We start from the raw sequence: 25,986 nt of genomic DNA on the forward strand, positions 1-25,986 counted from the left end.
ACAACAGAAGTGACAGAAGCAAGCAAATACGGGAGCCAAGAGGGCTCGCACTTTGTATACCCACAGTCTGAGCTTTCTCTCACGCAGACACAGAACATACATGTTCTAACCATACATTCCAGAAGGCTGTTGGCTGTAGTCTTTGCAGTGTGTTCAAAAGCAACTTTTCAGCCCAGACACAGGCAATATGATGCAACACACCAGTCAGCTTTTGTCGATACTAGTTCTTTGATGTCGGTTTGGTGTGTCTGGGCCTTAAGTGGGAAGTTCTTGCTAGAATAAGCAGTAATGTGGACCAGATTTTATGCTGATAGTCTGTGAATCAATCCTCTGTGAATCAATCATTCATCTAAAAGCAAGTTAAAAACAAATGTAGCAATTGTATTCATAGCTTATTTGTTCTTCTTCACATTAACAAGTCTTTAACCCCCATTTGTCTGTGAGAGTTCTCTTCCAGCTATACAATGTTCTGAGACAGCTCTTCGAATCTTCTCCCTGTGAGGCCATTTCACAAGTTTAATCAGCGGGAAATCTGTGCAGCCACACCATTTCCTCTCCTTCAGTCAATCGCAGGCCTAATTGGACTCCTATCATACAAGTCATATTAAAGGTCCCGCAGGGCCAAGGGCCGCCCTCGCCCCTGTAAAAGAGCCTTGTGTTCAAATCCCAAAATTCCTCCCTTTACGGAAAGACATGCTTGGCAGCCGGAGTGCTTAAACCTTTCTGGCTTCAGAAAAGGGATTTGTAGGAAAGAGATCTTTCCTGTTCTGGTTCAAAGGAACAAGCAGAAATTAGAAAATGTACTCATTTACAGCAAAAGTCAACTCAAAACATCAACAAAAAGTGACTGGGGAGTCTGGGCCTATTATTTATTCATTTAAAGGTTTTTTTATTAACATTTGCAAGGTTTGGGGGCTGGTGGGATCACTGGAGCATCCCAGCCTAGATTAGACCCACCCTTCAAAGGCACCGGGCCCTCTGGGGTCAGCAGCAATGTTCTCACCCTAATTAAATCGCAGTGCTGTTGGGGAGAGGGCGGTATTTGACAATTATGAAAAGCAACAATGCAGAAAGACGATATTTGGAGGCAAATATGAAGATTGTCTCCGCCTCCTCCCCTTAGCACACAATTAATAAGAAAACAATTGTGTAATACAAAAACTGCGATGACAGGGCATCAGGCTGCCACCCCTCCCCTCTATTTCGCCCTTAAACTTTAAAATGGGGCAGCTATCATTCATCTGGTGCCTGGTACTGCTCTCAATATTCCACAAGCCACTAATAGGGCAATCATTATGTTTCGCACAATTTACACTGAAAGTATCCAATTACTTTCATGCTTTTCTATTCTTGCGCTGTAATATTGCAGCGGCAAGGAAATTTGTGAACTCTGACACAGGCAACCTTTACCGACAAACGGCACACAATCAACTCGAAAAGCAAGAATGCAGCGTGAACAGAAATGAGGCAGGGGGTGTTACCTCCACACATCCCAGACGGCAGTGCTCGGGGGTACAGTGGAAAAGTTGAATGGTTGGAAACACAAATTAACTGAGCGAAATGTCAAAGCACACAGTATTGCTTTGTGACACAGGTCATTAATTCCCATATTATCCCCTCCCCTTTGCATCCAGCATTAATAACCTGGCAAATATTACAGCAGTTATTCACATCCAGGGAAAAATGGGAACAAATAAATAAAGCAGAGGAGGGGTGGAGTCACGGGAAAGGGGGCGTAGGAAGGGGAGTTGCCAAAGCGGACATCACCTCCCACAATGAGTCCAATATCACCAAATGACACCATCCAATTTACCATCACTGCACTAAATCATCGAAACTCAAACACGACACTTTCACACGTACAAACACGATTATGGAAGTAAAACATAATTTTGCAATCGTTACATGCTCTAAAAAAACGTAAGTGCCGTGCAGGGAGTGTTGCGGGGGTGAACGGTCAGGGAGGACAGAAGGATAAAGCACAATCATGGGGTCTCAGCATGTGTAAGGGGCTTGTCTGAAAATGAAAGAGGGGTACGCTGACTTCCCCCTCGGTCTGTTTTCTGGAGCTAGTTACCTTCAGCGTTGGAGGCACTGCTGTAAATGTTGCGCAGACTACCGACGCGATTTAGTTTCCATGCCCTACGTTTGGCTGCTTCCGATGACAGGCACAGGAATAGGTGGAGAGAAAGAAAAAAAAAAGACAAAAAACAAATGACAGGAGTGGAGAAAGTAGAAGAGCCACAAAGATAAATATTTGGGAAATGAACAGGAAGTATCACAGAAGTGAAATAGAAATGACTGAGAAAGGCAGGGTGAAAACAAAGGATAAACTGCAATCAGCAGTTAAAAGTGCATATGTTCAAACAAATGAGAATTATACAGAAATTTCAAAGTTTCAATGCCTAATGAAGTCATTGGGTTTGAAGCAGGGGTTGAAAACACATTGCATTAGGTTAAAAGGGCATAATAATGCACCATTTGAGTGGAAAACTGCAAGACAAAACAGGTTATTTTCCATGTTATCAAGTAGAGTGTCTAAATGAAAAATAAAGATGAATTAATAAATGTGTGCATTTCATAAAATATGGAAAAAAAAGGGTAGAGTAAAGAGTGTTTTTGTCAACTATGGCACTTTTGGCCCTGTAGACACTTGTATAATTACTCCACTAACAATGTTTAATAGTAAACATAAATGCATCACAAGATTCTAATTTTATCTTAATACAAAATTCCCACCACCATGCAATTCCAACACACCAAATAATGCACTGTCTTTAACAGCATTCTGTGATGGAAATGACAATGGTGTAAGTGACGCATTGTAACATTTGCACAACTTTACAAATTTACAGTCTGACTGGAAATGTTCACAAAAATATACTTTATATTTACTTTCTTAGTAAAAACACTTAAATACTTGAGATGACATGTTTATATATAAACTTCGATAATCTTTATGCATTTTGTATTTGCACATTTTATAATCGATGTGTTTATTTCACCATGTGTTTGTTTATTTCACACTGTTTGAATGTTGAAATTTTCATATTTTAAGACTGAAACTCTGGAACTGGGACATGGGTAAAACAAACAAACAAAAAACTATTAAAAGTAATTAAGAGAGAAAAAGGTGAAGGCATGGTGAAAATTCCCAAGAAGGTTTAATTTTTTTTTTTAAAGAAAGAAAATACTAACAGAAAGATGCCCCATTTTAAAATAATAATAAAAACTGAAATCTGTTCCCTAAAACAAATAATTCTAAAATTACTGTGCTATGCAAAATCCAGTTTAAATAATTTCTTTCTCAGTTCACTGTGTTCATAGGTCTAGTCTTGTTTCTTTAAATAACTGCTAATTTCCCAGCTGTGCTGACAACTGACCTGAAGTCACTTCGGCTCAATGCAGTTTCACTCTTTTCCCCCTTAGGCCAAAGGGGACATTTGTTACACAACAGTAATCCTGGAAAAACAATCCCATCCAGTCCTTTCCATGTGCATCAGAGAGGGAAAAAAAACTACAATAACGTGGCCCAGAATCAAGCTATTTTCCACACAATAGACTCTGTAAAATCTGTATGCGATAGATTTACTCTGTCTTATTGTCAGCGTGCCACGCTTGATCCCCCACACAAACCATTCTTCGCCTTCTAATAACATCTATTCTATGAATGTTGGCTCTTAATATCTCTCACTCTCATTTGTAGGTCTTAAAAGTAATTTCAAAACGGCTTTTGTTGATCACAGAGAGCAACTTTTAGTTTAAGATATAAATGGTCCTTTTTCCATACCATTAGGAAGCCGTAAGACCATCTTCACTTTGTTCCTGTCAGTAACAGCACAGAGCTGTTCACCTGCAGAATGCTTTAATTAAACGTTGCAGTCACGTGCCAGACCGATTCCAGCTGAGGACACCTGTGAGGCCCCGCCATCTTCTGGAATGTCTTTCTTTTTCTGGCTGCTGCTTAAAACGTATCGCCTTCCTGAGGTATCCATGTCTTTGTGCGATCATCAAGGCATCCATGAGTCTCCCGCTGTCCCTGTGCAGTGCAGAGCCCACCGCGTCTGCCTGATCCGGTTTCAAAGGCTCTCACATTCTCCTGCTCTCATCAAAAGTAGTAATTACTTAACAAGGGCCACTTAGGGCCCTACAGCTCAGCGGTAATTGATAAACTGTGATCGTCCGTGCAGTAAGTTTGCCATTTGAGAGGTGGGCTTTCAGCGGCCCACTGTGGGGGAGATGCGAGGAGTGTAAAAATGCACGGCATGCTGGGATCCATTGATCTTCAGGGGGATAAAAGAAGAACGTGTGTGAGAAGACTTTGTCTCGGTGAAAGGAGAAGAGCAGGTGAGCTGAAATTAGAGAAAGACCCCTGAACTGCCATAATGTTAGCTGAGAATCATCAGCATGTTGAGATTGTGTGCATTCAGGGACACATTTCTAAAACGATTCTCCTAAAATAGTAACAACCAACATTTAAAGGTGACATATCACGAAAATCGGACTTTTCCAGGTTTTAAGTGCTATAATCAGGTCCCCGGTGCATCTACCAACCAAGGAAACGTGAAAAAGATTAACCCAGTAACTGTGTTTTGGTAAGCCTTTTTCTGCAAGCATCTGAAAAAACGAGTGCATCTGATTTCGCTCCCTTGGTGACGCGGCAAAGGGATCTCATTATAATATTACTGCCCCTATTCTGCATGTTTCCACCCATGGCACCGTCATTTTGATTTTGCAAGCGACAACGGTGTAATGCCATGGGAAAAGTTTGAGCAAAACATGCTAACTAGAGCAGCACGATTATGACAAAAATTGAAATTGTAATTGCGATTATTATTTACGATTATCACAATTTACATTGAATGATGTTTATACCATTGTTTGATGCGACTGTATGCCGTATTTTTATATGAAAATAAACAAGCTGAAAACACTAACTGAAGAACATTGTGCTTTTCTATAGTATTAAGCCTCAAATGTCAACTATACATCGGATTGGTTTCTTTAAATTATAAAAAAGTATATGAACGATTATGTAATTGTGGCATCCATAATTGTAATTACGATTAGAAATTCGATTAATTGTGCAGCCCTAATGCTAACTGTTCTGTCTTTAGCTGCACAGGCAAGCACAGACCACTATTTACAGTCCCAGCCTCAGAGGAGACAAGAGAGCAGTGGATTTAATGATTTATTTAATGTATATTGCTGCTGCCACACAGATCTAAAATAAACATGCAATTTATTTCCCAGCTGTTTACCTTCACAGACATAACCGACTGTTTTTGTAACTCGTGTGTTTTTAACGTAAACTTGTGTGTGAATGAGAACTTAGTTTAGTACTCACATGCTGTGACAGCCGCTTTCTGTATGTGTGCTTCGGTTGTGTGCTCTCAGAAAACCGTATATCAGAAGTTTAAACTAATATGGTTTAAAAAGCATGATTTCAGCGCGATAAACATGATAATCAGAACCAAAACAGATGTTTTTTTTAGAAGGTTCATGGCACAGCTCTATTCTGGAAAAGGGGGTGGGGAGCAGCAGCTCATTTGCATTTAAAGAGACAGGCCCGAAAAACAGCGTGTTTCTGCTTACACCCAAAAAAGATAAAATATAATTTCAAAATGATATAATAAATAATCTGTGGAGTATTTGGAGCTGAAACTTCACAGACACATTCTGGGGACACTAGAGACTTATATTGCATATTGTAAAAAGGGGCATAATATGCCTCCTTTAAGACGAAAGAACTTAAAAGACAACTTTACAATGTCTTTATGACAGCCAAATTAATCCATTGCTAAAGTAACGTTATCAAAGTGACTATATCAAGAGAGTCTTACAAATGGAGAGTCATTTTTACTTATGCATAATATTTTGAGGTGGCTGATTTGAGATCTAAACTAGTAACTCAAAGGTTGAAGGATCAAAATATCAGCGTCTATGAGTATATTTTAAGCATACTTTGGATAAAAGCTTCAGCTAAATAACAAAAGTAAAATACCAAAACCAGCTTATTGTATATAGGTGAATCTTACGAAAACATCTTTAGGTCATATTTCACCTCAAAATCAAAAGAATTTATAATATATTGCGTAAAGAAGATGAAGCAAATTAAGCTTTTAAAGCACTGTGAGATCATTTTGATGAGAATTTAAAGGAACAGTACTACCGAAAACAAGCATATTTCATGATAATATTTGAATGGTGATTGCTATGGACTTTTTGCATTTTGTGTAAGGAACGGACCAATATTTAAGTCATAATTCCATGACCATCCATAATCCATTATTTAATGACTGAATCACTTCATCAGTGTGAACTTGTTTTGAACATGAGAGCTGGATCAATCTGATTTTGTCACTCAGGCTAGCTTTAAAAATTGGGTTCAATCGATTCATTGAAGAGACTGGTTAAAAAAAACCTGTGCACAACAACTTGTTCTCAAATCAACTCATGAATGTACCAAGGACAGTTAAGGCAGATGTCAGGATTTTTAATGAGTTACTTAAATTTCAGTTTGTTCCACAAACTAAGTTATCACATGACTTCATAAGAGTTGAAATATAGCTCTTGCATCATATAGACAGTTTTTATAGCTATTTATTTTGCATTTTTGAACTTCAAGCCTCATATGAAAGAACATGTACGTGTGTGTGAGTTCTATAAAACACTACGAGCACAGTACCTGACCATGACAGTATGTGTGTGTTATTTAAAACACTATGAGCGCGGTACCTGGCTGGTGGAGCTCATGAATAACAGAGAGGCTGACAGCCTTATCCCTCAGCAGGCCCGCGGCGTGACAGCACTCCCCGGCCCCACGCACAAGTGCTTAATGGCTAAATTGGGAGACTGTTACTAATCGCTTATTGAATAATGAAAGTGACACAGCTGATAAAAGATTTCAATACTGTAGATTATTTATAATATTTCACTTAAGTGCCTGCCTGACGAATGGGGGCTGGGGAAGAGGCCTGGGCAGCGTCTGACAACGTTCAACCTTTTCAAAAAACGTGAATCAGGGCAAGACAAAGTGGCTCTCCAGGGTTAGGAAAAAGGAAAGGGAGGAGGGAGGATAGGGAAAGAGTAAAAGAAAGATAGTGATGGCGAGAAATAAAGAGGGGGTGAGTGAGGTACATTAATGTAATCCCATTTCTCATAGAAAAATTACCGACCCCTACAGGTCAGAAACGACAAGAAAAATCTCTTTGTTTCAATACAAAAAAATATGAATCCTTCTTTATATTTTCAAATATGAAATGTTTTAAACAGGTCTCCTACAGTAAAGAAAGAAATAGGATAAATTTTCATATAACCCATATAACAGAATATCAATCATAATAATCACAGCTTCATCAACAGATTGTGTAAGTGTGTTTTTTTTGTTGTTGTTGTAATTTTAAAATTTTTAAAGAGTTTTTTTTTTTCAGATTACACTGGAAAATCAAATGTTAGGTTTAGAGATTTACCATCCAAAACTAAGGCCCAATCCCAATTCTACCCCTTAGCCCTTCCCCTTTCCCCAACCCCTCCGTTTCGCACGTTCACGTGAAGGTGTAGGGGTGTCTCGATTCTCTTTTGGTTGGAGGGGTTGGGGTAAGGGGAAGGGACAGATAGCCCTTCAAACAAAGATTTTTCGTGACCACACTTCAAACGAAGGGGAATTAATTATCTCAGCGTAAACCGGCTTCAGCTGCAACATGGCTGCCCGAGCGAACAAAAAGACACATAAATGTAAGCATTTTTGGCATTAATAAAGATTTTAACAAAAAGTAATCATTTGTTTTATGTTACATTCGATCGTGAGTTCATATTTACGGTCATGTTACTCAAAGAAATGTTTGCAAAAAATCGCTAAAGTTTGCTAACGTCATATTACTGACTGCACGATAGTGCCACAACATAGGCTATTTTCATGTATGATCAGGGCAATAATAACCACCATAGACATTGAGGAGGGCTAGTACCCCCAATAATTATAATAGTTTTTCTGAAATATTGCCAATTTGAGAGAGAGAGAGAGAGAGAGAGACGCGTTGATAAGTTTCTTTGCTCCTGGATGTGTGAGCTGTGTGATATCTGATGTGTGTGTGTGTGTCAGTAAGCAGCGCATTAATATAGAACGGTAATTAAAAGCTCTAATTCGCTCCAGCACACCAGTATAGGTGTGTGTATTGTAGGAGCTAGACGACGTATGATGACGTGTGACGGCATAGTAGTGGTGTCCCAATTCTTAGGGGAATATTTTCACCCCTACCCCTTGACACTTTGTTTCAAGGGACAAGGGGAAGGGGTAGGTGGAGGGGTAGGATAAGGGGAAGGGGTATAAAATAGAATTGGGATTGGGCCTAAATAACATCTTGGCACAATGTTCATGTATCTGCCTTCTACAACCTAAGGACTATCAGGGTTCTAATTTCCCATGATTCCACTCTTCCATGACCACATGGTGGCACTATAGAGAGAATTAAGTGGAACAGATGGTCTCTCAAAACTCTCAAATGCTAACGTCATGATAGAGATGGTGCATCAGATCAGTGGTTCTCAATTGGTTTTGCTACAATTCCCAGATTTTACACTGAACATCAAATGGCAATCCAACACAAAGTAAAAAAGGCTATAAAATCAAACATCACGTTACTATGAAAATTAACTAGCAAAATTATTGTGCATTTTAACAGACACTACCATTCAAAAGTTTGGGGCTGGTACATTTTTTTTTATGGAAGTCTCTTATGCTCACCTAGGCTACACTTATTTGAGGAAAAATACAGTAAAAACAGTTATGAAATATTATTATAATTTAAAATAGCTGTTTTCTATGTTAGTATATTTTGAAATGTAATTTATTCCTGTAATGGTAAAGCTGAATTTTTCAGCATTTTCCTCCAGTCCCAAGTGTCACATGATCCTGTTGCTTAATATTTTTGTGGAAACGGGGATACACTTTTTTTTTTAGGATTCATTGACGAATGAAATGCTTATTTTTTTATAGAAATCTTTAGTAACATTATAAATGTCTTTACTATCACTTTTGATGAATTTCATGCATTCTTGCTGAATAAAAGTATAAATTTCTTGAAAAAATTATTTCTGATCCCAAAAGGTAGTATATGCTATACAGTAATTTGTTTAATGCTAAAATATAATTTATATTATAACATTCAGAACACAAAACATTGCAGTGTGTGTATAGTGCAAGCTTAGTCTTGGCTTTGCTTTATCTTATTTTGCATATTTTGAAACTGTAATGGAACCTGTTTGTTTTTGTCTTATTTGACTTGCTTCAACCAAGTGACCAGAATTTGAACCAAAATGCTGCCTGACACCTATATATTTTACTATCTTATCTATGCATTGTAAGAGAAAACATTTTCCTATGTGTATTCAGTCAAAGCCACTGCTTATACATGATTCATTTTGTCAATCTTACATGAGTTACAGAGATCTCCTTGGCATTGTTTTTCTGTTCTGTCCGGTAACAGATCTGTGACCCATTTTTTGGGTCACAACCCCCTAGATGAGAACCACTGAATGCATAAATGTATGGTATTTAAACTGCTTGAAATATGCTGATTAAATTTCATTCGGATACACACTGATGTGTATACATACATGCATACATACTCTTCCCTCACTGACAATATATTGGCCCCCTTTGGGAGAGGATCAATAAGGGTGATTGGGAACATTTTAAACAAGCATTGATCCTCAGCTCTCAAGAGGCTGTGGCCACCCACACAAGCGCAGTCTAATTAATCACACACTCTCTGAGCTGACACACACTCATCCATCATTCCTCTCTCACACAAACATACACAGACGACCTTACAACACTTTAGAACTGTATTCTCACTGTCAAGAGGTTATGAACTACTTACTGTAAACTGAAAACCCATTTACACAAAGTGCTACTGTTTGGTATAAATGCATACACAAAATTGTAAAAATTTAGCAAGGCATATCCATGAAATCCTAAATATTACGTATTCCTCATTCAAGATTTTTTTAAAAAGTTGCAAAATAAATAAATGTTTAGGTCCATTTATTTATCCAAATTTTTCAAAGAATAATACAAGTTTGTTACTGGACACGTTTGATAAATATTGAAATATTATTACAGCTTAAAATAGCAGTTTTCTATTTTAATACATTCTAAAATTGTATTTATTTCAAAGATGGCAAAGCTGAATTTTCAGCATCATTACTCCAGTCATAAGTGTCACATGATTCTTCAGAAATCATTCTAATATGCTGATTTTTTTGCTACAATGTAAAAGTCTTTAGCGTAATTTTTAACTCATTTATTAATTTAATGCACCCTTGCTGAATAAAGGTTAATACAAATTTTTAAAAACGTACTGTCCCCAAACATTTGAACGGTAGTGTGTTACTGAGGCCGGATAATAAAATAAATACAAATATCTATCCATTGCGTCAGAATGGTGGCTACAGTGATGAGTGGAGTTTGTGCGTGTGTGAGTGACAAACGGCGTTTAACTGGCTTGTCTGTGTGAGTGTGTAATAATCACTCAGCATATTTCTCTTGCTCCACGCAGGCCTGTCAGCTGCCTGATCCATACTGACAGCAGGAAACATATTACACATCTGCTGCTCAGAAACATCTGTTCCACTGCACCGTCACAGCAGACACAACTTCACTGCATGAAGGTGTGTGCTCGCTTGCATTTATGTGTGTGTGACAGCAGCAGTGTATGCAGCGTACGGTGTTTGTATACATGCTGGTATATGGGAAGGCTTCTTTGATTATAATCAAATGTACAGATGAATGTATATGGGCCATTCTACAGAACTGGTCCAAAGTCAGAGTTGGAAAAGTCTTGAAAAAAAAAAAAACTTTTCCCAAAAAATGTGTAAGTATGCAAATTGTATAATATTCAAGGTACACATTTCTAGTAATTGTGCAGTTAATTCTCATATTGCATTTTCAGAAAGTTTTCCCAAAATTTGTCACTACAGAAACACAGTAATAATAATTCAATTAGAAGGGTTATATTGACCTATTAAGATTTTGCTTACATCCAGATTGTAAATAAATTTTTTAGCCATTTTATAATTTTTTTTTTAGAGGTAAATCAATAACAATTACAATTTTAACAATATTTCATGTGTAATTTATGAGATTTGTTGTATTTTGAATCCATTTTTTCTTTGTAAAAGGCAAAAAGTTAATCATACTGATTTCAAAGTTAAGGATTCATTAGTTTGAATAAACATTGAACCAAAAACCATCTTAGCTGATAATTCAGCATACTTTTATTTCTGACAAAACATCCCATGTTTCGGTAATGACAGCACATTTTCGGTAGTGACCGTAATGCTTTGGTAGGAACCACATCACATTACAGAATTTTAACTCGCATTCTAAACCACTACTAAAACATACTAAAATACAAAAAAATGGCAAAACTGTACAAAAATTGTGTTTATTTCCTCCAAATATGAGGATTATGTGTTCCCTTTTGACACTACCGAAACAATGACGACATGTTTTGGTAGTGACTGTTTCGGTAGTGATAATTCTATGGGACAACAGCCCAAAAAATTTATGAAAAATGTCACTACTGAAACTCCACCAAATGTTTCGGTAGCGACAATTTTAGATATTTTTGAACCTAGCTCAAAGATGCTAATCAGCACATGATTATGCAGAGTTCACACTGCACGATTTTAGCCCGATTTTTCACTCGCCGACAGGTTTTGTGAAATCGCCGACAAATGCCCGACATCGGAGGCAAATTGTTGCTCATGCACGCGAGTGACAATCACGCAGTGTAAATTATCAAAGACGCGATCTGAGGGAATCGCCGATGCGTCGCCGACGCCCGCAAAGTATTTGGCATGCTAAATATCTCGAGCTGTCGCCGATTCACAATCACGCTGTGTGCAATGAGTTCTGACTGAAAAACACATCGGTGATGACCTACAGCCAATGAGAGACCAAGATACAGGGCAGCGGGAAGTTCGGGAGGAGTTATAGACCAGAATATCAGTATTTTACAGAGGTGGGACTTTCAAGTCACAAGCAAGTATTCAAGTCAAATCCCAAGTCCTCAAAGAGTTAAAGTTAATGAGATAATTAAGTGACTAATTAAATGATCCATAAAGTTACACACAGATTTTTCAGACTTTTGAACACATTTACCTCAAAATGCTGAGACCTATCTACTCACACCTTGTAGCTATGAGAGAGAGGGACACTGGAATATTTGCGGATTATAAATTTATGGGTGTGGTTAAAATCAGTCTCAGCCAATGGACTAAAACATACACTGTTTCGGGAAGTGACATGAAAAATGCAGTGAAGTTGAATCAAAAAGATACTTTTAAAAACAACAATGGAAAAAAACAAAAAAATTATTTCAATATCATTTTCATACAGTAAGTTGAAATTTAGGGGTCAGGGTTTGAGACGGCCACCTCCCAACTGAAAGTACCCAATAAATGATGATTTTATATATATTAAGATTACTAATATTCTAATTATTTTTGTGGGTTTCAATAAATAATAGAAATATCTTAATAAACATAGAATATTTAATTACTTAAATGCTTTTTAAATTAGTTTTTTGGTTGTGGGACAGCAGTTTGCACCAATTCTGTAGAATGGCCCATATATACAGCAACACTATTTAAAAGGTCTGCTGTTCTCCACTTTTCTAATTTAATAATTTGTTCATAAATTATATATAATAAATTCTGCAGTATAAATAAAGTGTATTAGACAGCAATTTTGACAAGATAAAAACAGTAACTTTTCTTGTCTGAAGAACTTTAGCAGCTTTAAAAATACCTCTACTGAAAAACTTTAAAAACGCTGTTCTATTGCATTTTTTTTAATCACTGACTTTATAACTTTCAAATAACTACATAAGTTAAATGGAGTGTGTAATAGAGATTTTCCTATGGGGTTTTTCAATTTATGAGTAAAATAAAGCCTGTGGTAAACATAACTTGGCGATACTTCTACGTTTTGTGCTACAAAGTAAATTACACGCATCCATACCCAAAACAAAAATTTTGAAGCAGTTATGTTAATTTTTGAAAACGTATGTTTTTAATAAGTAACTAGATAAGAACGCTTGGGCTGTGAGTGTGAGCAGTTTACATCGTAGAACAAAACGTAGAAGTATCGTCAAGTTATGTTTACCACAGGCTTTATTTTACTCATAAATTGAAAAACCCCATTATAAAACCCCATAGGAAAATCTCGAAGGAACCCGCAGCGAATTACTCTTCTGGGTTCTGACGTCATAGTTCCCCCACTCTATAGCAAATTACATTACTTTTTGCTCATTAAAGTTTTCAGGTATTAGTACTGATTATTGAAATGTTGGCATCATATGACTACTAATTTGATTAGTGACCTAGTAATGCAGCATCATAGAATTTTCTATTTGTTTCCAGGTTTAAACGGGTTTTAAATGTACAGTTTTTCTGAGTGGACTTTTCTGCAATAGTTTTTCACACTCACCCACATATTACTCACCCTGTGAAACATCATATAACATTTGCAGTTAGATATGAGAGAATGTTAATGATTGTTTAAGAATCAATGCATTACAGTGGTTCTTAGGAACATGGCTGAATTTATAGACCAAGGGACGATCAGCAGAGGTCTGACCAGATCTGAGAGGAAGAGAAGACTACAGATGGAGTGGGACAGAGACAGGAAGTACCTTCTGCATTTCCAGAGAAGCCGTCCACCTTGAAGTTGCTGGTGCTCTTCTTCCTCCTGTGTTTTTTGCGGTTGGCGTGAGGCGATGGAGGCGGGTCCATCTTAGGACTGGCGGTACTGGATATGCTTGGACTGGAGCACACAGAATCTCCCAGACCGGTATCTGGACACAAAGAGAGAGATTGATGTAAACATTCAGCTCTATTTTACCGCATGCATATTGAATATTCTGTGGTGTCTGCTCTGGTTTAAATGATAGAGCGCTCGCGTTCGTGTGAGGCCAGTTCTGACTGGCGTTTGGCTGGATTCTCCAGCTCAGGCTATCAGAAGGCTGCTTCACTTTTCATAAGCGGCACTGACAGCTGTGACTAGCGGCAGAATAAAATAACATTCAGTTCACATCAATATCAGGCGGAGCGAAAGCGCTGATGTGGGGAGGGGGTGGGGGGATGTTTAGGCTGGCACTGAGCATGCTCCCAGTGCCGCGCATCAGCAGACAGCCCCAAGGACGGCCGTAACTTATTTTACAATCGTTTAGTCTCAGCTCAAGTGGAAAACGTGACAACTTATCTCTGCTGACAAGATGGCATCCCAAAGTGAACAATTAACCACCTCGTTCTAACAGCCCCTTTGTCCGAGCTCTCCCTCTCACACACACCTCAACGTCAAATACACTTTTCCCTCTCCCTCATATTCTCCATCCTTGTCTTCTCAAGCTCAATGCTTTCTCAAAAAGTCATTAATTCGTCTGCTATAATTCTGGCAGACATTCAGTCACAGCCAGTTTGCTTTTAGGTTTTGTTTTAAAGAATATCCAGTTACTTCGGAGGAGAGAAGGAGCAACACAACACATACATTATCATGGAATAATCCACTTCAAGGCAAAGGCTAAATGTCTGTCATCTTTTATGGAGAATGATACAAACTAAAACAAACTAGTGAGTGATTCTTGTGGGTGGTTGCCAGGTCATTGTAAAAAAAAATTATCCTTTGTTTTTAGGATCAATGACATGAAACTTTTTTTTTTTGATCCAGACCTATTATTTATGTAAAGATACATTAAAAGTGCAATTTATACAAACAATTACTTGAATAGACCTGATCTCTGATGAGTGTGCTTTAAATTTCAGAATTAAAATTCACATTAATATTTTTTTTCAGGGGAAAAACGTCAGGGTGATACAACCTCCCTGATACAATTAAAAAATAATTTATATTATTTTGCACCTTAAATATATTTAAAAAAAAAATTTTTAAATAATGATTAAATTGCATACATTCATGAAGTAAATGAAAAGATATATATATATACATTGGTTACGCCACATGCAATTTTTTATTTAATGTACACTACAGTTCAAAAAGTTTGCATTCAGAAAGATTTTATTTAATTAATTACCGTAATTTACTTTTATTCTGCAAGGATGTATTAAATACATGAAAAGTGACAGTAAATACATTTTTAATGTTAGAAAAGATTTCTATTTCAAATAAGGGCTGTTCTTTTAAACATTCTATTCATTAAAAAAAATCCTTGAGCACCAAATAGGCATATTAGTATGATTTCTGAAAAATCATGTGACACTGAAGACTGGCTGCTGAAAATCATTACATTTTAAAATATATTAAAATAGGCAACCATAATTTGCCTTGGAGTGTATAAGAGGCTTCTTTCAAAACCATTTAAAAAAAAAGAAAAGAAAAAAACAAACACCATTAGCAACCCCTTTTGAACAGCAGTATAAACCCGCTGAAAATAATATGCAAGTTTTTCAAAACTATGAATGCAACATGAATACAAAGAGTACATATCTAGCTATGTGCATTTTTCTAGGTTGTTGCTATGCCATTACTAGCCTGGAAACGACAGAAGGACGAAGAGACATCCCTATATAAAACAAACCAAAACAAAAAAACAAGAGCATTAATCAACAAGTTGGGTGACATGACATCAGTGCGGCCAGGAACTTATCTTAAGGCGGGTCGAACTAAAAGCATGTACCCCAGAGCACCTAAACACAGCAGTGGTAATCAAAGAGACACTCATTACTTCTGCTGCTGCTTGTCTCTCATCATTAAGCGAAAGAGAGGGAGGATCAAAAATAGCCACAGAGGGAGGGACAGAGGGGATATTTTTATGTGCAACTGTCTGCTTGGAGCTAAGGATGCTCCAGGTAAAGAGACAGGGATGTCACTGCCTTTCCCATGCCCTCAAGACAACACTGAGTGAGACAAAAAGACACAGAGAGCCCGATCACTGGAGGGGATCTTATCTCCTTTAAATGGACTTGGCTTTGTTTCCTCTGGAATAAAAGAGCTCATTACTGAGGCTGTGTTTCTCAAATGGCAGCCATGTCCAGTCAGGACGAGTCTGCTCTGATGTGATCCAACTCATTCAGACGGCACACAGCCAAGTGTCAACCACTGTAGCTCTTTTCAACTTTGACCCTCTTACAATTACACTTTAAAGGCATCTGTAGTTTTAAATGATCTCAGTTCAAACCAGCTCAGTTTATTTTGTATAAAAAGCACAAGGTTGTCAGTATGTGTTTAGTCACAAGAATTGCATTGTGGGAAATTAATTAGCAAGCTTACTTTGACCACAAAAAAAAAAAATTCCTGCTGATTTGCAAGCATCCCAAAAAAATTGGATTTGTACGTTCAACAAAATTAATAAAAACTTTCCATCATGTACATTTTTTTTTAGATATATAACTAAAAAATATATAATATATAATTCGAAAAATCTTCTTGTCTTTAATGTACTTGCGAAAATATCAAAAGCAGTCAAATGTTAAATGTTTCATTTTAATGATGATAAGTAGTATTCAAAATGCATAATTTAACTTACAATCTGCAAAGGAGTGGAGAAATATGTTCAAATACTCTATTTAATATCAAACAAATTTCCATTAACACATTTTGTCAAAATAATCTGTAATTTTCCATCACCCTTTGGATGAAAAGTAGTAAAACACCCACAGATGTAGCAGAAAACATCTGGGTCATGTTTGCACTTCCTTCTGTCACTGGTCATAATTAATTATTTTATGCATAATTAAGCATAAAATAATTTCATTAGAAATAATTCATACATGTGAAAACCAGCTGAGAATTTAACAAATAGTGGTAACTGGCTCAGAGGAAGACAGGAATCATGTCTTTATGGCAGTTTCTGGTGATTAAATGTGACCCTGGACCACAAAACCAGTCATAGGGCCAATTTTTTGAAATTGAGATTTATACACCAACTCAAAGCTGAAATATAAAAAATATAAAATAAGCTTTCCATTGATGTATGGTTTGTTAGGATAGGACATCATTATTTTATGCATAATTAAGCATAAAATAATTTCATTAGAAATAATTCATACATGTGAAAACCAGCTGAGAATTTAACAAATAGTGGTAACTGGCTCAGAGGAAGACAGGGATCATGTCTTTATGGCAGTTCTGGTGATTAAATGTGACCCTGGACCACAAAACCAGTCATAGGGCCAATTTTTTGAAATTGAGATTTATACACCAACTCAAAGCTGAAATATAAAAAATATAAAATAAGCTTTCCATTGATGTATGGTTTTTGTTAGGATAGGACAATATTTGGCCGAGATACAATTATTTGAAAATCTGGAATCTGAGGGTGCAAAAAAAATCTAAATATCGAGAAAATCGCCTTTAAAGTTGTCCAAATGAAGTTCTTAGCAATGCATATTACTAATCAAAAGTTACGTTTTTATATATTTACAGTAGGAAATTTACAAAATATCTTCTTGGTACATCTTAATGTCTTAATGATTTTTGGCATAAAAGAAAAATCAATAATTTTGACCCATACAATGCATTTTTGGCTATTGCTACAAATATACCCCAGCGACTTCAGACACAAATGACAACACAAGACTTCTTCACCTACAAAATGCTGCAAAATGCACATATTTTGTGAGAAACTGATTCTATGAATTTTTCAATACAGAATCCCAAAATTAGTAAGAAAAAAGTATTGGATTTCAGTCAGCTAATATGAAAAAAAATAATGTAACTTCCTGGCTAGAGACGTTAGAAAAACGTTAGAGGTTAGTCAACAGTCTCTCTCTCACAGCGCAAAGCGAGGAATGTCAGTTAATTACTTTGCTACCACTTATCTCTCTTCACTTCTCTCAGAAAAAAGACAGGATCTCATTCCCGTCAGCTCCTGGGGGCAAGAGGTGACAAGCAATCAGCGTCCGGCACTACAGTCATCCAGACATCAGATCTGATCCAGTCAGGCCGTGGACAGACACATCATTAGGGCAGCAGAAAGGTTATTTTTACGAGATTCCTGGGGGGGAAGCATACAAGCACTCACACAGCCTCATAACACAGCCCTCCGGAGCGCCGCAGCGTCCGAACAACCACCCTGAATATCACTGAAGCAGAGGCCACTGATGGATTCTCCCACCAACTCCCCTGCTTACTGTTTTAAAGAGAGGGCATCTGTCAACAAACACTAACATTTTTATCTTTATTTAATTTTTTTTTAGGGATGCACCGATATGAAAGTTTTGGCCGATACCGATAACCGATTATTCTTTTGAAGTGTCTCTGAAGAAAATAATGCATTATTTATCGGCTTTAAGATATTGGCCAAATTTTCTTATCAGGCCGATACCGATAACAGAAAAAAATGAGCATTTATCGGCCGATACCGATATGGTGGCCGATATATCGTGCATCCCTAATTTTTTTATATATATCTCAAATTTTGGTGTTATATCACACATTTTGGTGTTTTTGTTATATATAAATTTACCTTTACATTCCCCCGCTCCCCAGTTTTCACCTACTGCTCTGCATACTCTTCCAAAACTGTGACATTTCAATGCAGATTGTTTTGTAAACTGTTCACAAATATAATGTAATTAATTCATTATGTGTAAATGTAGTGTTTCTGCATACTAGAAGGTTTTGTTTTTTTTGCTGCAAGCAGTATGCTGAGCTCAGAAAATGTTGACAAGGCACTATAAAGCAATGCATCAATATATATATATATATATATATATATATATATTTTTTTTTTTTGCAATTATTCCACACAAAGTGACAATTATACAAACAGCACTTGCTGAATCCAGATTATTAAACAGTTTATAGCTACACTAGTGAATTCCATGTGAATTTGGAATTTAATGTGCTCTGTCTGATCTTGTAAATTAGATTTAATAATGATCAACTTTGTAACAGTTCTAAGTTGCTCACTTTAAATATGAATTCCATCATTAATGGACATTATTAAAGGAAATTCTAAATGAAGTAGGCCAGAAATTAAAGTCACAGTTTGGTTACGCAGGAAAAAAACCCTCTCCTTGTTGATGTTGGCGTGATTTTTTCTTCCTCTAAACCAGTTGCTACCAATGCTAAACTAAGGATACTTTTTCATTTTAGGGTTAGTGGTTAGTATGTTTTAGCATTGTGTAGGCAATCAGCACCGTGATTACAATGAAATCTTCAGAATCAGTTTTGAGGTGGGGTTTGTGCTTAACATGAGAAAAACATGAATGCTGCAGCTTTGTTTATCTGTGCTGTGTTAAACAGGTTTAAGGGTGACAGAAAATATTGTAAATGGGCATTAAAAACCAAAACATGACTGTTTTGTGGAAAAGAATTAGAATAAAAAACCTAACATTTTAAAAGATGTACTGTTGAAGTCATGTGGGGTCTGTGGCTCAGCTGTGTACGAGTAGTGTCCTGCTGCGGACGCGGCCAGGAGCCCATTTAAGTGTTTCACAGCTTTAATTGTTATCAGGGGTAAACGCAGAGTCAACTACAGGCAGGGGTCAAACGACAGGCCTAAAACTAGTCACGCCATGTCACTGCAGTTCATCAGCACACATAAAACATTGTGCCTGACAGCTGTCAGTCCAATAGTGACCTCTGTGTGTATGCCCATTTCCCCCCCTGTGGCTGTTAAGACATGAGATTTAAGATTTAATAAAAAAAAAATAGCCAAGTATGAAATTCTCTGACAACAGAAAGGTGACAGACTGATAAACATCATGCTCCAAACATTTCTCTTCTGCTAGCCGTCGACAGATGAGCCTTTGGTAATGTGGTTCTCCTGAGTGGCCATTACTTTGATAAACAGTTAAAGCAGCATTAGAGCTTGACACAAGGATCAATGAAAGGTGGAGTGGGTGTATGTGTGTGTTTACAACTATAGGATAACGAATCACTGTTTAAGGATCTGTTCTCAGTTCTGAAGATAAACCTTCAAGACGACGACATGCATACAAGCAAACCCCCCACAGCAGTTTGAGGAGCTACACATGGGAATGTGTCCTAACACTTACCCGTGCTTATTCCTGAGTTGGCGATGACTGTGGCATCACTCCATTGGTCAGCACTGGACACAGAATATGAGCGCTGATGCATCCCATCTGGCCGACTGTTAAACGACACCAGACTGATGCCACTCGCCATCTGAGATGCAGAAGAACTACTGGTCACAGAGCCTGCGAGAGAGACGCATGAAAATTAATGCACCATTCATATAATATACCCAATGCACCAAATTTTCTGATTTGTTCTTGTCATCTGTAATGCCATATAATTTTTGTTTGTATTCTAGAGTACATTTAGAGTGTAGTTTTTTTTGGCAAAGTCTAGTTTTTATAATAGTTTATAAAAATATTCTTTACAATAAGTAAAATATTTATAATTTAGCAGTATTGGTCAGTTATTTAATATTGTATGGTAATTTCCACAAGTTTTACATTTAGATTACCTTTGTAATCATAATCAAAGTTTATATTTAAAAATTATGAATAATTCAGTAAGGGGTTACTTCTGTCATGTCAATGTGTATATTGTGTCAATAAAAGCCTAAATTAAATGTGATCATATAAAGTGACTGTGTCTCTTCAGAAGACTTTTATAATGTCTTTATTAACTTTTTGAAGATTAAAATTTTGGTTACCTTTACTTTCAATGAATGGATGAGAGAACATAAAATATGCATTTGTATTCCGAAAATGGATGAAAATCTTATGGATTTGAAATGGCATGAAGCCAAGTAAATTATGATAATTTTTTTTGCATTTTGGGGTAAACTAACCAGCAAAAAATGTAGCAAAAAACAGACAATTTTTATTCTGTATTTTGTTGTGATGCATTAATCATTTGTAGCATTTCAAATAATTTTGTTTTTTAGTGCTTTAATTTAGTTAAACAAGACAGTATGCAATTTTATGATTATGATTATCAGCTACTGATATTGACCAAATTTTTTATATCAATGCGTCCCTAATTTGGGTCAATTTTTGTAATAATTGTAATGATAATAATAATAATAATAATAAGTGTAACTATAACTCATGCACAAAAAAATCTTGATTTGTTGTCGTCAAAGTGCATAAACAGTGACATCAGATTACTCGAAGGTTGATTATTATCACCACCGTGAGTCATCATTAAACTGCGGGAGAGGTTCGTCTGACTCACGTGGACATTAAAGTGGACATCATAGGAAGCCTCAGCTAATCGCACTAATAAGATTTCACCACAACTGCGCACAAAAGAATGCGGGAGGATATGATATGGCGCACACATACAGACTCTAACACAATCAACCATAAGGCTTCTGGGCTTACAAACAGAGCAAATCTAACAGTTTGTCCAATAGCGGTGAACAAAATGCAAATAACGCTGATTTGATGATACCGTTGGCTCTAGCTACAGTCACACACAAAATACTCAATGTAGTTTAAACATAAAAAAGAGGGTTCAGTAAATACTTCATTTTCTGGTTTTTAATATGTTGTTGTTGCAAAAAGGTGTACCCACGGGCCTCCACTGGCCCGTTGCAAACTCGACTGAATGAAATGTCACGACTCAATTTAATCTCCATTGTAGCGGATAAATCAGACGGCAGCACCTTTGGGTAAATGGCAAAAGCTGATCACACTTCAGGAGAGCCCTGTTAAACTACATTTTTACATCAGTGGTCGTCTGGAGGAAAATAAACACTATGTATATATGGGGTCAGAAAAGGGTCTACACACACACACACACACAGACAGCGCAAGAACAGCAGTGTGTGAAGATATGCTATAATGGATTCGGTGCATAATTGGAGCTCTCGCAAAAATTAGATGTTAAAACCAAAGGAAAAAGAGGTGCATGTGATCACGCCGCTGACCCAGCCCTACAGTCAAATACTTCACTTACAAAAGCTTGACTGCCGTACCACTGTGAATTATCTCTTTTTTCTCCTCTACCGCTCCCTCCCTCCCTCCCTCCCTCCTTCCCTCATTCTCTCTCTCTCCCTCTCATTAGTGCTCATTTCGGACTTGCCTGACTGGAGAACGAGCGCTGATTGCATTAATATTCATGACAATAATTAGTACATGTATTATGGGTCACTGAATATTCATGCTATTAGTTTGGTCCTCCTGGTGCTTTGTGTGAGTGTATGTGCCTGAGAAGGGTCTTTAACACTCCTTGGGGGGCTTAAGGATTGTTGATCCAATGAGTGTTACACGAATAACGAAACAATAACTTAATTGTTCAATTCTCTACTAATGAAGACTGCTTCCTAGGCCTATTACATTGACATTAAGACTTTTGTAATTCGTTTTCTTGGAGAGCACTTGATAAAACAATGTAAAGAAATGTTTTGTATTATTTTAAATATGCATTAACTATTACAATTAATTCTTTTAATTTATACTGAATTAAATATATTTTATTATTCATTCATTTTCCAAACTACTTGTCTAATGTAAGGTCAAAGACATGTTGGAGGCTATTTTCTCAAGCTATATGCAGGGGAACACCTTGGACGGATGGACAGTATGTATTTATATATTTCAAATAAAAATACAAAATATATTTTATAATTTATATTGTAATCTAATTTTGTTACATTTCTATATTATATTAAATAATTGTAAAAATCATTAAAAAAAATCTAAGCAAAAGAAAACGCATGATCATGTTTCAGTGATAGATGGTCAGTATAATTTTATTGTTTTAAATAAAATAAAAAATACATTACTTAATTCATATAATTATCAAATTCTTGTTATATTATCCAATTTTATTTAATACAAAACAAAGCAAAATGAAAAAACAAAACAAACAAGACAAGAACAAGACGAAACAAAACAAAAAAACAAAAGCATGATCACGTTACCTGGTGTCTGTCCAAGCTGCAGGTTGCTCATGTCCTTGGTCAGCCCATTGGTTTTGGGACTGGGGGCCGCACATGTGGAGATGGCCCTGGGGGGCCTCTTCCCTGGAACCTTCACTGTAGTCCGCAGCAGGTCGATCTCCTTCCCATGAACATTCTGCATATAATCCTTTAGTAAAAATGACAAAAGGATTACTACAACAGCAGTGGACACTTTGGATGAAAAGTGTCTACTAAATTTATTTTGTCAGCACACAGTTAATTCTGCCCACCCTCTGGAGGTGAAGAAATCAATATTAATGTATTTGATATTCATTGTGAAGTGCACTTTGTATGCAGAAAATCAGCCTTTTAGAACATGTAAAATCTTCCCCCGAGCTTCTTTTTCCTTTTCTGCGGATCACAGCATGCCATCGCAGCATGTGTTTGGATTCTGACTGCGTTGTCTGGATTTGCGCGTGGCTTTGCTTGCGTTGATGATGAAAGTTACTCAATGCTAATAGGGATGCAATTACCAGCCGCAAGCTGTTGGCCCGCCACTCCTGAAGGGCTCTCCTGTGGCTTGTTAAACCGTGTTGAGAGCTCTTGGCTTTGAATTGCCCTTTTGTTGGCCTCTAGTGAGGGATGGACATGTTATGCTCTTGCTGTAAATTGCTCGGTGCAGCACACATACACAGAGATTCTCAGGGCTTTGTGTTATTTGATTGGCACTCAGCTGATGTATGGCAGTTCTGGGTGGTATGCTCTCGCTCTCAAAGCCTTGCCCCTGCTCATTAAGGCAAAAGACTCCACGAAGCTGCTCTATTGAAGAACATATGTTATTGCGTTTTTACACTCCGGGGACTGGTCTATATGTAACTCGTGATTTAAAATAAAGCACGAGCAAGCCACTTGAGGGATTTAGTTAAGGGAGTTGAGTGCTCAAATGAAAACAGTTGATGAAAAGATCATCGTCTGGCCACTTCAGGGGCAGATGTGCATTTAAAATTCATGCTCCACATCGATGAATCTATCAAATCGCACCGCACTAAAACCATAATCACGTAATGTTTAACAAAACAGAGCAAGTTTAATCAACACACAATAGTTATGCGTCTCAAAAAACGATTACATAAAGTTGTGGCGTGGTTGTAATGGATGTGTGCATGGATGAGTTATTTGAGTTTTTTCCTCACTAATTAGGTTGCATCTATTACCATCCTCTTAATCAGCTGCATTAATGTGATTTTTTTTTTCACATAGTTGAGCAATTAAGAGCCTTGATTGAGTTTCATCCTATTAGCCTCCGCAAACACTCTAATTGATGCCTGTGTAGCAGACACCTGCTGATGAGAGGAACCTGTTCACAGCCAAAGGGAGGAGGGGACAGTATATGACGACGCACACTTCCTCTAATTCAACCAGATGAGCGAGAAGGGTATAACTGCAGCCCGGAGATCTCCAAATGGGGGCGGGAGCTCCAAAATAGGGCGTGGCTTCCTCCCATTGACAGACAGGCACTTGACACGCATGCACAATTTTTCCCCCAATCCACTTCAGTGCAAACTCCGCCCCACAGCTGATTCTAAAGATTTTATTGGTTGTGTCAATTAAAGTGTTGATTTCCGACACTATGCTACAAAAAAAAATGCTAACTCCTAAACCTACCGTACACCTGACCCTAACTTTAACCAGTGAAATTGACTGCACGGCGGGATTAGCACTGAATAGCGTGGTAAAGAAAGTTGCAGTTCAGGAGATAAACAGTTAATAAGATTATACGATATGAGATCGTTCCATAACTCCCCAACCGGACCTCACCAAACAATGGCACCTTTTTAGTTACACCCAGCGTCACTACCCCCTCTTACCCTGCGAATTTCGAGCCCCGGGACGCCCCCGTTGCTTAGAACAAAGCGATAGAGTGAAATCTTTCCCCTGCGCTGCGCTGGGACGGCTCACGGAAGAGCTCGTGGGTGATTCCCGTTTATATCATTAAGCAGAGGTTCAAACTCCAGTCTGAACACCACTGGCCACGAGCTTTGGGCTCTGCTCTCACGGAGAATATTTACTTATATAGCATATTTTATTTTAGATGAACTAGAAACCATGTTTCATTTATAAAGTTTTATTTTGAAATGCAAGTCAATAACAATTGGCTGGAGCCAGAGCCAATGGTGAAAGTATTTGCGCGAGGAGACCCCGCCCCATTTTGGAGGTTCTGCCTACTTTTGGAGTTCACGCCCCATTTAGGAGATCTCTGGTCTGTAGTTATATCTACTTGAGATGAGCTGGCTGGACTAAAATTGGTCAATGTGTCAGGAAGGCATCTAACCGTGTGATGGGTTCAGAAAAAAAAATTAAAAATCTAAATACAAATTACATTACATATACATAGTTTACCAAAAAAATTTAAATTCTTTGGAAAGTATATTTAAAGTATATTTGATCAGCATTTTCAAGCTTTATCAAGTGGTTGGGTGGATAAAAAACAATGATGAGACAAGAATGATGAGAGATTATTGAAAATATTTTCACTTGTGTTCCAAAGATGAATGAAAGTCAGGTTTGAAACAACATGTAAATGTCAATGATGACCATTTTAATTTTTGGGTAAAGTATCCCTTTAATAAGTAACTCAACAACAACAATTTAGACTATTATTATATTGGTCTATATCTAATCTATACCAATAAGCTCATTAAGGCCTATATTAAAAAAATCATTGATGACTGATGATGGTTATATACATACTTGGTTCAATAAACATTTTCAATTTTAAGTCAAAATCTATAATGAACTTAAAAAGTTACCCTTTCATTGTTTAGTAAAGTTCAGTTTAGTTGTAACACTTGTATTTTTTATGTGGCATTTACATCAAATAAACTATTTTTATAATGTTAAATAATCATAATTGGAAAAAGAGAACAGACACTGTGGTCTTAGAATTTGCTCACCTGATTCAATGAAAAATATCCCTTGAATTATTCTACCGGACATCAAGTACACTTGGAATTTCTTGTTTCCAAGTCTCTCTCTATGTTGTTTATTGTCTTCATTTCTAATCACTTCTAGCATCCTGTATTCTAGAAATGTCTCAAGAGTAGGAAAATATTATAGACCTCAAAAAACAGCT

General features: G+C 37.1%; 1 protein-coding gene across 5 annotated transcripts in view; it reads right to left on the reverse strand.

Annotated features, from left to right (window-relative positions):
• Positions 1 to 25,986, reverse strand: part of agap1 (ArfGAP with GTPase domain, ankyrin repeat and PH domain 1) — a 202,847-nt gene that overhangs the window by 25,552 nt on the left and 151,309 nt on the right. For 2 of the 5 annotated variants that reach the window (XM_016273616.1, XM_016273618.1), the window contains exons 11-14: positions 22,875 to 23,040; positions 20,032 to 20,193; positions 13,704 to 13,865; positions 2,078 to 2,155 (exon numbers count right to left, since the gene is read on the reverse strand). In XM_016273616.1, the coding sequence (XP_016129102.1) occupies positions 2,078 to 2,155; positions 13,704 to 13,865; positions 20,032 to 20,193; positions 22,875 to 23,040 (568 nt within the window). The remainder of the gene's footprint in view (positions 1 to 2,077; positions 2,156 to 13,703; positions 13,866 to 20,031; positions 20,194 to 22,874; positions 23,041 to 25,986) is intronic. The other 3 variants (XM_016273620.1, XM_016273619.1, XM_016273617.1) reach the window with 2 other exon arrangements.

This window comes from Sinocyclocheilus grahami, unplaced genomic scaffold (assembly GCF_001515645.1).
Source record: "Sinocyclocheilus grahami isolate Dianchi unplaced genomic scaffold, SAMN03320097.WGS_v1.1 scaffold80.1, whole genome shotgun sequence".
Lineage (NCBI taxonomy): Eukaryota > Metazoa > Chordata > Actinopteri > Cypriniformes > Cyprinidae > Sinocyclocheilus > Sinocyclocheilus grahami.